We start from the raw sequence: 15,251 nt of genomic DNA, 5'->3' as shown, positions 1-15,251 counted from the left end.
ATGACCTATCCTTGCAATATGCCATTGAAGCATGTGTTCTTAGGGATTCACCTTGTTAATACATTTTTTCTGTATTCCTCCCCCAATTTCCAGATACTGGACAAACTCTTGGATCGAGAAAGTCAAACTCACAAACCTCAGACTCTGAGCTCCTTCTATTCTTCCAGTAAACCAACAGCAACCAGTCAAAAATCTCCTTCAAAGCATGCGTCCCAGTCCACAGCAGCCATTCTAATATCAGGTAGCCCTGCCACTCACCAGCAGCCAGGTGTGACCACTGCAGTCCACGGAGGGATCGCTGAAAACTTCTCAGAGAAGAACGCGCAGGGTACCTTACTCACCTTGCTGTTTTTGTTTTTCCTGCCCATTGTAATTTCTAAGATGTTAATGTTACTGGTGCTACAGTTACATATTTTTTATGGTGGTCTTTTGATTCCCCTACCAGAACGTCCAACCTATTGTGTCCAGAATGAGTGGTCACAAATGCTCTGACTAATTCTCGTTTTTTTCATGTCGAAATCACAAGAATCAGTGCATAAGAAGCAGCTTTATTCTAAGAAATACTGAGCTCATTAGATTACGTGTTACCCGAGAACATTGCTGGCCCATAAGTTTCTCTACGCCAGCTTGGTGTCTTCCGCATTGCATGGAGAACCAGTAGCACCTAGACTCAGTTGCAAGTGTTCCTTAGTAATTGGAGTAACACAGTTAAAGGTATTGTCCAATGAAAACAAGCTATCCCCTATCCACAGGATAGGTGATCACTTATAGATTGTGGAATTTGACCCCTGGGACTTGCACCGAACGCCAGAAAGGCGCACTTCTATCCTGCCTAAAACGGAGTGGACGTACGCATGCCTGACCATCTCTCTATTCTTCTGTTATGCGGCACCAGTGATCTTCTGGCAGTCCTGTAGAGAATGAATGGAGAGTTGGCTAGGTGCCCAAACTGCTGCTCCATCTTGTAAGGGGATAAATATTCCCTGGTGGTTGATGCAGGTTTCAGCGGTCAGACCTTCACCGATCAGTAAGGTGTCATCTGTCTTGTATATAAATGATAACTTGTTTTCACCAGACAACCGCTTTAAAGGGACTCTGTCAGCACAGAATGACTGTTCAAACCAAGTGCATGGGCTATCATGTATATACTGTACACCTTCCCATCTGCTTGGTTTCCTTCCATCTCTTCCCTTTTCTGGCGCTATGAAGGAAGCCAGAGCTGTCACTCAAAGAAAAGGGAAGGGCTAGAGAAAAAGGAGCAGGTGGGAAGGTATAAAATAAATGACTGTCCCCACCGTCAAGCATCGGGTGGCAGGACTTGGTTTGAACAGTCTTTCTGTGCTGACCAAATCTCTTTAAGTATTCTGAGTGGGCTTTACACATTACCTGTGTTAACAGTGTTGTATGTATGTGTTACAGATGGCTCCCAGAAATCCAGCAGCGAACCAGTGGAAGCACAAGTATACAAACAGGAAGGAAAAGTTCCAAGCCGCCTTGCCTTGGGAAACCGAGGAGGATATAATGGGAGATGTTGGGGTTCACCAGTGCGTCAGAAAAAAAAGCACACAGGTAATTGCCACTCAGTCAGCCATGACGTCTACTACATTGTATTATAGATGCTTCTAGTTACCGGTTACAGTGAAGCCTCTAGAAGCGTCAACGTTGACATCTGTCTCATGTATTTTTATGAGACTGAAATTAGTTCGGGCCACTGGGTAATATAGTAGAAAGTAGTGCTATCCTATTTTTTTAACTCTCCTTATTTTAAAGAGGTATTCCCAAGCATTTCCTGCTATTTTGGGAACTGTCCTAGAAGTTAATGAAGAGCCGCACGAGCTCACCTACATTGCCATTGATGTTGGTGCAAGACTGGGCCCTGTTTTAGAGATAGGTGCAGGACTCGGAGGTGGGACTTTTTTCATTCACTTATGGCATACGCCGTAAATGTCTGAGACTGGAACACCCACCCCTTTAACTCCAGGCGGCTCATGATGACAGCTGGTAAGGATCTGTGTGTGCTCCTGCCATATAACCCCGACATGTGCGGAGTGAATGAAAATGTAAGTGGCCACTCTCCCTACATAGAGGCAGGAGCCCTCCGTGCCCACACAATACAGATATGTGGGGTTTCTCTAGAGATGGCTGCGTACTGTACTCACTACAGTAGCATAATTAATGTCCTGTGCTCACAAGATGAAATCTGTCACATTCTAATGGTGACATTACTATAGAGAGAGTTTTTATTTAATTCTCACATTTTTGTATAATTTTTAACAAAAGGAATGGCCAGCATCGACAGCAGCGCACCAGAAACTACATCTGACAGCTCCCCAACGCTTAGTCGCCGTCCACTGCGTGGAGGTTGGGGTGCGACTCCCTGGGGACGGGGACAGGACAGTGACAGCATCAGCAGCTCCTCAAGCGACTCACTTGGATCATCATCATCTAGTGGGAGCAGGAGGGCAAGTGGTGGAGCCAGAGCCAAGACAGTAGAAGTCGGAAGGTAACTGCCACAGTAAAATGCGTCAGTAAAATACATATCTTTCTGTTGGTTGAGATAACAATATTTTGAATAAATGACTTGATTGTGTCTGTTCTCTAGATACAAAGGACGTCGTCTGGAGAGCCATGCTCCCCATGTCCCTAATCAACCCTCTGAAGCAGCTGCCCATTTCTATTTTGAGCTCGCCAAGACTGTCCTCATCAAAGCTGGTGGGAACAGCAGTACTTCCATTTTTACACATCCCTCCTCCAGCGGTGGACACCAAGGGCCCCATCGCAACCTGCACCTCTGTGCCTTTGAGATAGGTCTCTATGCCCTGGGCTTACACAATTTTGTGTCTCCAAACTGGCTGTCTAGAACCTACTCTTCCCACGTCTCCTGGATAACTGGTGAGAGATGTTTATGGGTTATTGAAATGTTTAGTATGGTTGGAAAGTATTGAGCAAAGTAACCAATTTTGGGGCAGCAGCCATGTTTTCTGTATCACACATCATTATACATCTTAGTTTTGTTATTTGTTTCTGCTCATCAACTTAATTTTGGATTCCAGGACAGGCAATGGAGATTGGAAGTGCGGCTCTAAATATTCTGGTGGAGTGCTGGGATGGCCATCTCACTCCACCAGAGGTGGCCTCTTTGGCAGACAGGGCTTCCAGAGCAAGAGATTCCAATATGGTCCGTGCCGCTGCAGAACTGGCTCTGAGCTGCCTCCCTCATGCACATGCCCTGAACCCCAACGAGATCCAGAGAGCGTTGGTACAATGCAAGGAGCAGGTATGAATGCATGATTTACCATCTAGCTCACCATCACCTTTTCATTCCTTGACCCGAGGCGAACTATAATACCGTAAGGAAATTCGCATTTTTTGTTTTAGGTCAGATGGTGGGAATCGTTAAATCTGTTTCTCTTCCTAGGACAACTTGATGCTGGAGAAGGCGTGCATGGCCGTGGAAGATGCAGCCAAAGGAGGAGGTGTTTACCCAGAAGTCTTGTTTGAAGTGGCTCATCAGTGGTATTGGTTGTATGAGCAGATGGTGGGTGGCACTCCGGCGCAAAGAGAAGGCGCTACTGGCTGCAGTACAGGAGGAGCTCGTTCTGTGCCGGAGGTGGTGCGCGGACTGACAGACAGCAGGATAATACCAGATACCTCCACTGTGACCGTGGCAGCTGCAGTGACGGCTGCAACTGTGGTTCCTGTGATATCAGTCGGGTCCACTATCTACCAGCAGCATACTGCAATGGCTCATGCCCACACCCAGGGACTACACCCTTATACTACTCTACAGACACACATACCCACGGTGTGTAATCCTCAGTACATTGGAATCCCTCGCCAGCAAATCCCACAGCCAACAGTCTTCCCGGTTCCTGGAGCATTGTACACACAGGTAAGCAACATGGGGGAGACGCATGGCACTAAATAGTCCTTAGGTCATATCTATAGGTGGGGTGGTTGTCAGTGGCCATGCGTAATATATTCGTGTATCCTTGTGTTATCTTCATTTGGGTTATTGCAATTGGACTTTTCAAGATAAACGTTGGAATGATCCTACAGTGCAGCGGAGATATTCTATTTTATGGGAGAGCCAGCGATAGTGGAGCTCAGTACTGGGCTTTCACTATCAGACCTATAGACAATGAATGGATCTGTAAAATGCACTATTAACCATTCTATCAACCTTATTATTAAGGAATAGAGGATCAGTATCTGCCTTTCTAATGATCCATAAGGGTCCCAGACAATAAATATATTTTGTGGGAAAATTTTAAAGTCAGAGCAATGTACACACCAAACTTTGATCCATGATGTTTTATATGTACCTCATGCAAATGTAGTTATTAAAGCTAAAAAGCTTGGAGTGCACAGATATCTAGAATGTCACTTTGGTGTTAAGTATAAGTTCACTTGGCTTTATTTTGGGCCATGATTTTCTAACCTAAATCAGGAAGTGTTCAGTTATAGAAATCCACTTTCATTACTGGACCTGGTCATCCCAACTTTGTTTTTAATCCTATGTTAAGGCTCCCATACACTATAGATTGTCGTCAGCCGAACCCACGCCTCCTGACTTTTCCCTGACAGATAATATCTGGAGAGAGAAGGATCCAGTCTGTTTCCATTTATTCAGCCCTGAGATGAGTCTGGTAGTGGCTCTCTCATAGAGGACGCAGGATCGATCAGCTGAGCCAAGCGATGCTGTGTCTGAGGAAGTCGGGAGGCTTTTCTTCCTGCCACATTGGATATACAGTGGCATGTAAAAGTTTTGGCACCCCTTTTCAAAATTACTGTTATTGTGAGCAGTTAAGCAAGTTGAAGATGAAATGATCTCTAAAAGGCGTAAAGTTAAAATTCATCTTTTACATTTTAAAAATTACAAAAAGGAAAATGGGCCAATGCAAAGGTGTGGGCACCCTGCATGGTTAATGCCTAGTAGAACCCCCTTTTTCAAGTATCACAACTTGTAAATGCTTCCTGTAGTCAGCCATGTGTCTCAATTCTTGTTTGAGGGGTTTTCATCCATTATTTCATGGAAACTTCTTTCTGTGAGATTCCTGGGTCGTCTTGCATGCACTGCTATTTTGAGGTCTAGCCACAGATTTTCAATGATGTTCAGATAAGGGGACTGTGAGGGCCATTGTAAAACATTCAGCCTGTGTCTTTTGAGGTAGACTATTGTGGATCTCGACCTGTGTTTAGGATCATTATCCATTTGTAGAACATATCCTTATATATATATATATATATATATATATATATATATATCTGCCTAAAATACAAAGGAAATGTGTCATTTTTAACCTTAGACCTTTTAGAGATAAGTTAATCTTCAACTTTCTTAACTGTTCACAATAACAGTAATTTTGACCAGTGGTGCCCAAACGTTTACATGCCACAGTACATGAGGTAGCTCACTTACTGTGTTTCCAGAGCAGTTTTTGGCTGGTTTCCACAATGTGCGCACTACTGGTACCAGGTGCAGTGTGAACAAATAGTCCTGTAAGTATTATACCTATAGGGGCCGCAGGCTTCCATATTCCCTGCCACAGGGCCTGGCAGACAACAATGTGCAGTCCTCTCACACACAGCACTGCTTATAATCCTGTCTAGTGGTGAATTCTAGTTTTTGTTGAAACCATTTCTGAACATGGCACATGCATTGTAATCAGTTGATTACTGCGTCCTTCAGCTGGTGCCTAATGACTGTAATTTCCCCTTATTTGCAGGGCGTTCATCCAGCGTTCATCGGTGCCCAGTATCCATACACGGTGACAACTCCTTCTATTGCAGCCACGGCTGTGTCCTTTCCGGGGGCCCCTGTCCCTTCAATGACACAGATTGCTGTCCACCCTTATCATACTGAAGCAGGACTGTCGCTAACATCTAATGTAGCAAGTAAGTAAGCCCCAATCGCCCACCATCTTTAACATGTAGAATAATCGTTCCCCACCATTGTGAATGTGTCCCGCTCTTACCACTAGATGTTGCTGTCATCCTTCGCTGCAGAAACATTAAGCAGGAGGGATATGTAGCAGCAATTCAGATTTACTTTACAAACCGTCTCCAGCAGATGATACCGTACCTCTAGTTATCCATGCGAGGGTTTGGTGGCCAAGGACCACATTCGTTATCAGGCCTCAACAATTAATCCCACGTTAATTTCCGTAATATAAAATATTTATCTTGTGTAATATAGTGTGGTTGAACCTCTCATTGGGGACATTTAAGTTGTACTGTGACATCCACGGTCCTATGTATGCTTTCCTTTTACTTTGAATGTGATTTTTTTTTTTTTTGTTTAGTTTTTTTTTTTTTTCAAGTATCATTATACATTCCTGGAAGCCACAATTGCAAATTCAGGGTGATTCTTCCAACAATGCAGACATCTAGGTGTTTTTTTTTTTTTTTTAAAATAAATGTGAACCTGTCAGATTATCTGACCCACGGGCAGTCTAAATCTGGGACAGACTACCTAATTCAGGGTATCAGTGTCAAGGTTGTCTCCTGATTTGTTGTACTTTTGGGTAACATAAAGGAAGTGGGGAATATGATGTAAAAAGGACTCCCTTTTTTTGATACCAGTAGGGAGCGTTCACACGGGGACTACATTTCCAGCAATCCCAGGCACTAATCTGACAACACTAACCACCCAACCCGCACAGCTGGTAACAGGGAGCTTCCCTGCGGCGGAGGATGAGCAGCACAGCCAGCCTGTCAGTCCACAGGGTTTGCACTACCTCCACTCTGCGTATCGTGTCGGTAAGTAAATGTCTGTACAGTTTGTGCTTCAGCCGCCAAGAAAGGAGATTCACTTTCAGCGTGCGTTTATTTCCACTAGATGAAAAAAAATTCCCAAAGCTATATTAGTATTAGAAAAGATACCAGCAAAAAGCATCATCATACCTTCTTGTGTAAATTGAGGAACAACATAAGCATGTCACTAGTGTCTCATCATCACAAATGGCTAGAATTGCAAAGTGATTGGAAAAACAAGCAAGTTTTCAACTCTTATTAGAAATCTCTCAATTCTCAAGAACACAGGGATTTTTTTTTATTCTATACATTACTACTTGTTGCCTAGGTTATCTGCCACTTCTGCAGTGTATCAGAAGTGGCTACTTTCCTAGGCTAAGAGCGTGTGTTTGGAAGACCTGCTTTACAGCCGTCCGGACTGCTGGATCGAGTCTGCTTCAACTCTTTTTCTTATCTTTTAGGATACATTGGGGGCTTATCTACAGCAATACAGAATGCTGTAGATAAGCCCTTGATGCCAGTGGACTTAAGGTACCGTCACACATAACGATATCGTTAACGATATCGTTGCATTTTGTGACGTAGCAACGATATCGTTAAGGAAATTGTTATGTGTGACAGCGACCAACGATCAGGCCCCTGCTGGGAGATCGTTGGTCGCTGAGGAAAGTCCAGAACTTTATTTCGTCGCTGGACTTCCCGCTGACATCGCTGGATCGGCGTGTGTGACACCGATCCAGTGATGTCTTCACTGGTAACCAGGGTAAAATCGGGTTACTAAGCGCAGGGCCGCGCTTAGTAACCCGATGTTTACCCTGGTTACCAGCGTAAACATTAAAAAAACAAACACTACATACTTACCTTCAGCTGTCTGTCCCCGGCGCTGTGCTTCTTTGCACTTTTCCTGCATCCTGTGTCAGTGCCAGCCAGCCGGAAAGCACAGCGGTGACGTCACCGCTCTGCTTTCCGGCTGACCGGCGCTGACAGTGCAGAGGAAAGCACAGCGCCGGAGGACAGACGCGGAATGTAAGTATGTAGTGTTTGTTTTTTTAACATTTACGCTGGTAACCAGGGTAAACATCGGGTTACTAAGCGCGGCCCTGCGCTTAGTAACCCGATGTTTACCCTGGTTACCGGGGACCTCGGGATCGTTGGTCGCTGGAGAGCTGTCTGTGTGATAGCTCTCCAGCGACCAAACAGCGACGCTGCAGCGATCGACATCGTTGTCGGTATCGCTGCAGCGTCGCTTAGTGTGACGGTACCTTTAGCTCACCCTCGATTTTGGGGGTGGCAGGTTCCCTTTAATGAACTACCCAAAAGCAACTTTGAATATGTTGAGGGGTGCAATTTATAAAATGGTATCACTTTCGGGGGTTTCCAGTATATAGGACCCCCAAAGTCACTTCAAACCTGGATAAGTCCCTAGAAAAAATAAATTTTGTAAATTTCCTTGAAAAAATGAAAAATTATGGCTACATTGAAACTTTCTAAAATGCTAACAAAATCAAAGAACATTTCACAAATGGTGCTGTTGTAAGGCAGACATGAGGGAAATTTTTTTTATTAATGTTTTTGTGTGGTATGACTATCTGGATTCAAAGTTTGAAAAATTGCTAATATTTTAAACATTTTGTCATATTTCTGATATTTTTATAAATAATTGCAAAACATCCAGATAAGTTTACCATTTATTATAAAGTACAATGTGTAAGGAAAAAACATTCTCAGAAACACTGTGATATGTTGAAGCTTTCCAGAGTTATTACTGCATAAGACACGTGAGATTTAAACAAAAAAAATAAAATAAAATAAGTGTTACGGCCATGAAAGGGTTAATCTTTGGTAAATCCAAAAATGCATCTGTCAGAAGGCACTATACACACAAGCTGTATATGCAGTCTGTGTTCAGTAGGCGATCCATTAGATGTAATTGTGAAGGCGACTGATTGGCTGCAGCTGTCACGTAACCTGGTTTATTTCATGACACCGGTGGGAGACAAAGTGCAGGCGTGGCGCTCATCCGGGAGGGAAGTCACATTTTTTTATGTATGCAGCTCCCTTAGGCAATTAATAAGGGCTTGTCCCGTAATGCAGCTTAGCGGTGCACTTCTGTTCCAGGGGCTATAACCGCTCTCTAGACATAGGAGTTTTACTTCTGAATTAATTAAAATCCTGGAGCACCTTTGTTGGGGGTCTTCCTCTGTTCTTCATGGAAATGCATGAAGGAATTGCTACCTGGGCATTAGCATTGTTGTCATTGGAGTATATGTCAACATGGGAACTCTAATACCCAGTAGTCAAACTATGCCTAGTATTCCAGGAGGAATAACAATGCTTGATAAAGAAAAGATTCCCTAAAATTTACATGTCCTAGGTAATCCAGACATACCGTGACCCGTGACAGGTCCTTTCTCCAGTTCTGCTACATTTTTCTGAAATAGACACTCTTCATTATTTTTCCTCTTGTGTACTTTATTTAGCTTGGAATACATGTGGTAATTACCAGATAATGTTTTTTTATAGACCGTTATCACTCATCCATGACCTGAACCGAACTCTGCAGCCTCATACATGCCATGAGACCTGAGGCAGTCACCATAGATAGTGATTAGAGATGGTAGAATTGATTCCTGTACATCGGCCAGGTCTGTAACCTGTGACTGCTGGTCGGGACCCCTGGCAATCCCCTCACCTCCCATCTCTTCCCTTTATTAGCATGTCTGGCGTGGCACCGTGTGTGCATCATGCCTCAGTGATGTCATTGTTCGAAAATTAAAAGAAGCGCTTGGAATACTGGGAAGCATGGAGACTGGCAAGGGACCGATCAGCAGTCACAGGTTACCGACCGGGCCGAAGGGCCAGAGTTCTGAGAATCCATTCTCCCATTTTTCATAATAATAGATCATGTATGCTACAGTTGCGTGTAATTTCAGGACAAACCAACCACTTGTTCTGATGACTGCACCACTGAAGAAACACACAGTAAAAATTGGGACAAGTTCTTGCCCTTGCAGATATAACCCACTCCTGCCTTGCCCATTGCTGGTGCAACATACTCGTGCATAAGTTCTTATGGATTGAAACTGTGGTTTCTAATAATGTACTTGTTATTGTCTTTGCGGTGTCCTTATACCAGCTTTATTTACCCTCAGGAATGCTGGCCTTAGAGATGTTGGGGCGAAGAGCCCACAACGACCACCCCAACAACTTCTCCAGAAGCCCCCCTTACACCGAGGACGTCAAGTGGCTGCTGAGTTTAGCTGCTAAGTTGGGTAAGCACAGGTCCCGATAATGGATCTACAGACTTTGTGACTATTAATCTTGGGCTGAACACCATGAATACCAATCATCTTCGATTGCTGACGTTTTTTCCCCAGTAATGAGACCAAGTTTATGCATCTAGTGCGAACTGACCTTTTCAGAGAATGCAAGTGGCTGATAGCCGGGGCTTGTTTACCAGGGCGAAGTGACATTGTGCATCATGTAGACTTCCACAGTACAAGGGACACCGTGGGGTTAAGTTTCTCTGTACTTGGATGTTCTGCTTTTAACACATCTGAGATTTGTGCCTTTGGTCTGTATTTATTTTCATTTCCTTTTTTTTTTGCCCTTTTCTAGGTGTGAATTATGTGCATCAGTTCTGTGTAGGGGCAGCCAAAGGCGTGCTGAGCCCATTCGTCCTGCAGGAGATTATTATGGAGGCACTTCAGCGGCTGAACCCTGCCCACATCCATAACCACCTGCGTACCCCTGCATTTCATCAGCTGGTGCAGCGCTGCCAGCAGTCTTACATGCAGGTGAGTGTTGCCTTTATGTGTAATTCTTTATTAATTAGCTTTGGATGATTTATTTCTCAGACTGCGAATTCTGAGACTTCACGCTGGGGAGGGTCTTCATATACTTGGTGACAATTGCAATCAGATATGTAGGCCCTCTCACCCCTTCCTTCACTGTCGTAATAATATGATTTTAGTTGTTTGCCTGCTTTGCTTGTATTAATGTACAACCTCTGATGTTTCCCATAAAACAAATTGAACCATAATATCAGTCAATATGAATTCAATTCTTGATGCTGGACAGTCATTCGGAGAATTGTCTGACAACCCTGTATGGTAGAGGAAGGTCCTGGATATGGGACTTTACGCCCTGCAGGCTCAAGATGCCCAAAATTCACAACTTCAAAGAGTGGCCAACTAGGCTGCTTGTACCACCACAAAGAAAGCTTGAAGAAACACTTGTGCGGCCCTACTGACTACAGTAGAAGGGTCCAGTCTGTCACTGACTTATGTGGCGAACAAGGAACATTTGGTCATTGATACCTGATAGTTTTACAGCTGTAGATTAATATCCATACATAATGAAGAAAATCCAGAAAGGCGGTGATTTTTTTTTCTGTGACTGTCAGATAAGCCATAGAGTGGGATGACCCTCTGTGAGACAAAGTATCATATCTTAAAAAGTAGCGCCCCCGAAAGCTAAATATAGCTGACAATGGTTATCTTTAGAAAGCTACCTCCTGCTCCAGATCCTGAAGAAGGACTAGAAGTGTGGTCAGGCCCGAGGATCCCTCACGTGCGCTCCCACTAGGGGCTACTGAAGGACAAGTTTCTGGCTTCCTTGCTATTGGATAGACTTTTAGCTCTTTTTACTAATCATTGTGTAGCTGTACTTTAGGGGGTTGTTCCCCTTGAGTTATTGAATACAGGTTTTTATAAAGAAACCAACCGGGCTGTACTCACCTTCCCCTGGTCCGGTGGAGAGTCTTACACTCGCTCCCTGTGTCTGGCATTGATGGAGACTCGCTGGTAGACCTGTGGAATGTGAGTACAGCGTGGTTTGTTTCTTTATAATAACCTGCGGCCGGGGCATTCATACAGAAAGGGAACAGCCCCCTTTAATGTATCATATTCGTGTGATCTGTGGTCTGTAGAGAGCATTCTTGTATTACCATTATAAAGACTTTATTTTCTGGACTTTGAGGTTTGCCTGGGAATAACTGTAATTTCATGATCTTTTTGCAGACCCAACTAAATGACTTGCAATTATTTTAATGCTTTATTTTCTTCTGTTTCCTGGGCAAGCATCCTGTTTAATAAATGAAGATGTCACTTAGGTTGTATTTGAATTTGTAGGAGACTTTAATAAAATTACGTTTTTTATTCCCTTAAGGAGAGCATGAACTTGTCACCTAACATACGAGCGTTGCTGTGCAGATCACCTAGCATTAGTCCATATAACCCGTGTGCCCATTCTGGTGCCTGCCATAGTGATGTGTAAAGAGTTCAGGTACTACATGATGCGGAAAGTCAGTATGAAATGTGCTTCTTCAGTGAGGAAAAGGACTCTGGCACCACCTATTGGAAGTAGCAATCCTAAATGTCAATACTGACCCTATAGCGAGCCTTGTCACATGACTTGGGATGAAAGCCAAACCAGAATCTCTATTTGCACACATATTATGGGTTGTTGCCCCGCCTCATTGCCAAGCAAGAGATCTGATTTGGCTGTATGAGAGGACTCTGATTATGGTCTAAGGCAGGGGTCCCCAACTCCAGGCCTCGAGGGCCGCCAACAGTGCAGGTTTTCAGGATTTTTTTAGTATTGCATCAGTGGTAATGTGATCATCTGCACAGGTGATGATTCCAACCCCTGTGCAATACTAAGAAAATCCTGAAAACCTGCACTGTTGGCGGCCCTCGAGGCCTGGAGTTGGGGACCACTGGTCTAAGGGGTAACGTCTCTCCTTATGGCTGGTGATATGCAAGTATTAGTAGACTTATAGGCCATGCAATGCTCTTCTGGGAAATTAAACGTGCAAATAGCCTCTTCAGAGAGGGCTTGAACTCTTGCGCCACCAATTGAATGTAGCAATCTTAAAAGTCATTATTGACCCTTTAACGAGCCTCGCCACAGGACATGGAATAAAGGCCACACCATAATCTCTATTTACAGACATGTTTGGGGGTGTTACCCCCTCTTCAGTGCAAAACAAGACATCTGATTTGACTGTGTGAGAGGTTTCTAAGGAGTAACTGATCGATCTTTGCACTGAGGAGGGGAAAAACCCTGAAACATGTCTGCAAATAGAGATTCTGGTTTGGCTTTTATCTTAAGTCAGGTGGCAAGGCTCCTTAAAGGGTCAATATTTATTTTTAGGATTGCTACATCCAGTAGGTGGCACTGAAGACCAAGTTCTGTTCATCTCTGAAGAGTCAATTTGCATATCTAATTTTCCCAGAGGAGCATTGCACGGCCTAGAAGTCTTAAGGAAGTGGCATTACCCCTTAGCCCCCACAGAAAGTCAGTACTATTTGGTTTTACACTAAAAGACCAGACATAGAAGTTTATAGGAGTGTAACAAAGTGGAGAAAAATGTCAAACCAACGAAACACTCAGATATTTCTATTAAATAAATTGTCCCCTCACAGCTTGGGTTATTTATGAACACCTACTGTTTTTTGACATATGAACACGCATAAGACATTACTACAAGATATGCACATATGACCTCAGCATTCTAGATGTGTCTCCTCCAGCTTGCTGATAGTTTCCAGGTAGTAATGAAATCGTGGAACTAAGCTGCAGGTAATTGGGAATGCATGTTTGATGCTAGGACGAGGAGCAGATGTGCCGTGAGTCTCCCAGATGCCAGTGTGAATGTTGCCTTGTGTATAATGGCACACTTTGTATTTTTGTCTGATGGGTTTCTATGGATCACAAACGGGGAAGTCACACATTGGGTCCAATATCACTGCCTGTAGCATGCGGGTAATGTGACTTCTGTTTTCTTCCAGTACATCCACCATCGTTTAATACATCTTACCCCTGCTGACTACGATGACTTTGTAAATGCCATCCGGAGTGCAAGGAGTGCGTTTTACCTCACCCCTTTAGGAGCCATGCAATTCAATGACATTCTACAGAACCTGAAGCGAGGCAAACAGACCAAGGAACTGTGGCAGAGGGTGTCCCTGGAAATGGCCACATACTCTCCTTGACCCCTTAAAGAGACAGCATCCAACCATGGCTTCCACCTGCAGGGCTCTGTCCGACCTCTAGCTGAGCAATAGGATAAGACACCACTGCAGACTCGGGCCTAGATGGATAACCTAAAATTGTGAACCAGCTCTATGATGTGTTGTGGATCTAGAAGCGGCAGTGAAATGACGTTGGTCTGATTGCCGCTGTGTGAACTATTTGTACAAGGTTGGATTTTTTTTAATATATATAAAATATATATATACACTATTTTAGTTATTACATTACAGATCACATGTCTGACGTGTCATTCCTTCTATTACAAGACCCTTTCTCCTGGCTTTGATGTTATTGGTTGGGACTTTGCTGAAAAGTCTGCTGAATGTTTGTTATTTAGGGTTTCTTTTGTATTTGTATGTTTGTCTTCATTATGTTCGGTCATATGCAAAATATTTATTTTGGCTTTTTTCTTTGACACGTACTCTGTATCTCTTCTATTAGTACATACTTTTGCATTAAACAGCCCTCCTCCCAGCCAATAGTCAGAGCTCCGAAGCCTTAGAGACATGTAAAACACTGTTCCCTTAGGGCTTGGTATGTGTTTTAATGCAACATAAAGGGGAATGTTATTTGCCAACTGGGAAAGTTAAGTATGTGTGTTCTGCATCATCTCAAAGCAGAATATCCTCCTTTAATTTTCTTTTTCTGGTAGATACATTGTTGTCTTATTTTTTGTTTCCTAATTAAAAGGAAATTTTCTTTACACCAACCTTGTCTTTTATTTATTTTTTTTATAGATACTATCCCTCCAAAAATGTCATAAAAAAATAAGTGGAATAGACTAACCCTTTGTTAAAATAAAAAAACAGCATTGGATATTAATAGATAGAAATGTCAGTATAAGGCCACGTTCACATGTTCAGTATTCGGTCAGTATTTTACATCATTATATGTAAGCCAAAATCAGGAGTGGAATAATCCGAGGGAAAGTAAAATAGAAACATGTTCACCGCTTCTGTAGTTTCACCCACTACGAGTCTTGGCTTACAAATAATGAACTTGTGAACATGGGCTCATAACAAGGAAATCCAGAAAACATGACCTGTTAGGATTGTATGAGGGCCGACGTTGAGAAAAACACTGATCTGTGAGACCATGTCCACAGTTTATGACTGGCGGGGGCTCTATTAAAAAATGATACATGCTGCTGTTTATTGTGCTTAAAGGGAATCTATTAGCAGGTTTTTTATATTTATTCTGAGAGCAGCATAATATAGGGTGACTGAGCCTAATTCCAGTGATGTCGCTCACTAGGCTATGTTGTAGTTTCAATACAATCATTGTTTTATCAACAGGAGATTATCACTGCCTGACTAGGTTTTTATATGCACAGCAGGCAGGCTAGTCTGTGTAACCCCGCCTCCACCATTGATTGGGAGCTTCCTAACAATGTACACAGGAAGCTGCCAATCAGGGGTGCCCAGGGATAGACACATTATGACCACTGCTGCAGCATG

The 15,251-nt window shown here is 43.3% G+C and overlaps 1 protein-coding gene across 2 annotated transcripts in view; it reads left to right on the top strand.

The window, feature by feature from the left end:
- Positions 1-14,503, top strand: part of ZSWIM8 (zinc finger SWIM-type containing 8) — a 176,634-nt gene extending 162,131 nt beyond the window's left edge. The window contains exons 16-26 of one of the 2 annotated variants that reach the window (XM_069753275.1): positions 94-241; positions 1,420-1,569; positions 2,281-2,503; positions 2,603-2,892; positions 3,054-3,277; positions 3,419-3,892; positions 5,730-5,898; positions 6,586-6,762; positions 9,909-10,028; positions 10,375-10,553; positions 13,551-14,503. In XM_069753275.1, the coding sequence (XP_069609376.1) occupies positions 94-241; positions 1,420-1,569; positions 2,281-2,503; positions 2,603-2,892; positions 3,054-3,277; positions 3,419-3,892; positions 5,730-5,898; positions 6,586-6,762; positions 9,909-10,028; positions 10,375-10,553; positions 13,551-13,754 (2,358 nt within the window). In that variant the 3' untranslated portion in view covers positions 13,755-14,503. Of the gene's footprint in view, positions 1-93; positions 329-1,419; positions 1,570-2,280; positions 2,504-2,602; positions 2,893-3,053; positions 3,278-3,418; positions 3,893-5,729; positions 5,899-6,585; positions 6,763-9,908; positions 10,029-10,374; positions 10,554-13,550 lie in introns of both variants that reach the window. The other variant, XM_069753274.1, reaches the window with a different exon arrangement.
- The last annotated feature ends 748 nt before the right edge of the window (positions 14,504-15,251 follow it).

This window comes from Ranitomeya imitator, chromosome 2 (assembly GCF_032444005.1).
Source record: "Ranitomeya imitator isolate aRanImi1 chromosome 2, aRanImi1.pri, whole genome shotgun sequence".
In the NCBI taxonomy this organism is placed as follows: domain Eukaryota; kingdom Metazoa; phylum Chordata; class Amphibia; order Anura; family Dendrobatidae; genus Ranitomeya; species Ranitomeya imitator.
This window is presented reverse-complemented; position numbering and strand designations above follow the sequence as displayed.